Source organism: Egretta garzetta, unplaced genomic scaffold (genome assembly GCF_000687185.1).
Source record: "Egretta garzetta isolate BGI_Z169 unplaced genomic scaffold, ASM68718v1 scaffold27, whole genome shotgun sequence".
Lineage (NCBI taxonomy): Eukaryota > Metazoa > Chordata > Aves > Pelecaniformes > Ardeidae > Egretta > Egretta garzetta.
In genome coordinates, this window is record NW_009260400.1 from 1,653,827 (window position 1) to 1,655,159 (window position 1,333).

At 60.5% G+C, this 1,333-nt stretch overlaps 1 protein-coding gene across 1 annotated transcript in view; it reads right to left on the reverse strand.

Annotated features, from left to right (window-relative positions):
* LOC104130290 (C-factor-like) overlaps window positions 1-876 on the reverse strand; it is a 4,845-nt gene extending 3,969 nt beyond the window's left edge. Inside the window, exons 1-2 of the mRNA XM_009643324.1 lie at window positions 739-876; window positions 3-188 (exon numbers count right to left, since the gene is read on the reverse strand). Coding sequence (XP_009641619.1) covers window positions 3-188; window positions 739-876 — 324 coding nt within the window. The remainder of the gene's footprint in view (window positions 1-2; window positions 189-738) is intronic.
* Between the last annotated feature and the right edge of the window lie 457 nt (window positions 877-1,333).

Here is a 1,333-nt window from a genome sequence, read left to right on the forward strand (position 1 = left end):
CCGATGGTGTTGGTGGTGTAGACGAGGGTCATGTTCTCCGCCGTCTCGGTGGCCAGTGTGCTGCAGCGTGTGGTGCCAGCGTTGTTGATCAGGAGGTTGAGGCCAGCGCTTCCCACCTCCTCCTGCACCTTCCTGACTGCTGCCTTGATGCTGTTGGGGTCTGTCACATCTGCACGGGGACAGGAGGGCTTGGGGAGAGGCTGGGGGATGTGGTGAGAGGCAGCTCCCAGTCACCAAGCATCTTCCTGGGCCTGGCAGTGACCTGGTTGAGCTGAACAAAACTGAGGGATCCGCCTGCTTGGGTGGTGTTTCCCGGAGCCACCCACGGGTGCCATTAAATCCCCAGGGATTTCATCCTGTTCCCGCCCCAGCACCTACCTAGAGGCAGGCCCTGTGTGCCACGGCTGACAGACTTCGACAAGCCCCAGTGGAAGAGATTCAGGGGGATTCATAGCATCTCTGCACCTGGTGGAGCCCTGGGCAGCTTCAAAGCCCCTGGCAGTGATGCCCCTGGTGTGGGGGCTGCTGTTACCCCCTGCTGCCATGCACTTAGCTATGATAAAAGTAGCAAAAAAATTTAAATATAAAAAAAATATGTATTTTTCCATGCCCACAGCGTGGGATGCTGCTGCTCAGCCCTCCCAAAGCTAGATGGGGATGGTGGCACCCCCAGGCTCTGCGTTTCCCAGCCCACCCCAGGGCTGACCCCCCTGTCCCCCACCCTGGCACCCTCCCTACCTTCCCCTGAGGGTCCAGGCAAGCGGCGAAGAGGTGCTGGGGGGGGCTGGTCTGCTCCAGCAAGCCTTTCAGCAGCCCCAGGCCGAGCCCCCCATCGCAGCCGGTCCGCCGGACGCTCCCCACGCTGAGCTCCTCCATCCCCACCGTCTGCTGCAGCCGGTTGTGCTGCCCCAGCAAGGTTTGGCAATCCTGCTGGTAATTCGGGAGGCGGCACCACGGGTGCTGCTGGGATGGGCGGAGGTGGTGGGGGGCACCGCACCCCCTTTCCTGCATGAGATGGGGCAGAGGGATGCTCTTCTGCATCCCAGGGCTCACCCATCGCCTTGACCATGGGGACGCCTTCCCCCTCCCTGCACCCTACAGCACCTGCCCCCCTGCAACCATGGACACCCCAAAGGGGTCACGGACCCTTCCCACTTGTCCCCTGTTACTGGGGTAACCCCAGGCTACCAGCACATCCATGGGACAGCAGGCAAGGAGATTAATTACAGTACAACCTTTATTAATACTGGAAACTTCACTGTGCATTCGTTACTTGTAGCAGTGACTATGAAAATCGGGGGGGGGCGGGTGGGAAAGAGGGGAATTACCACCA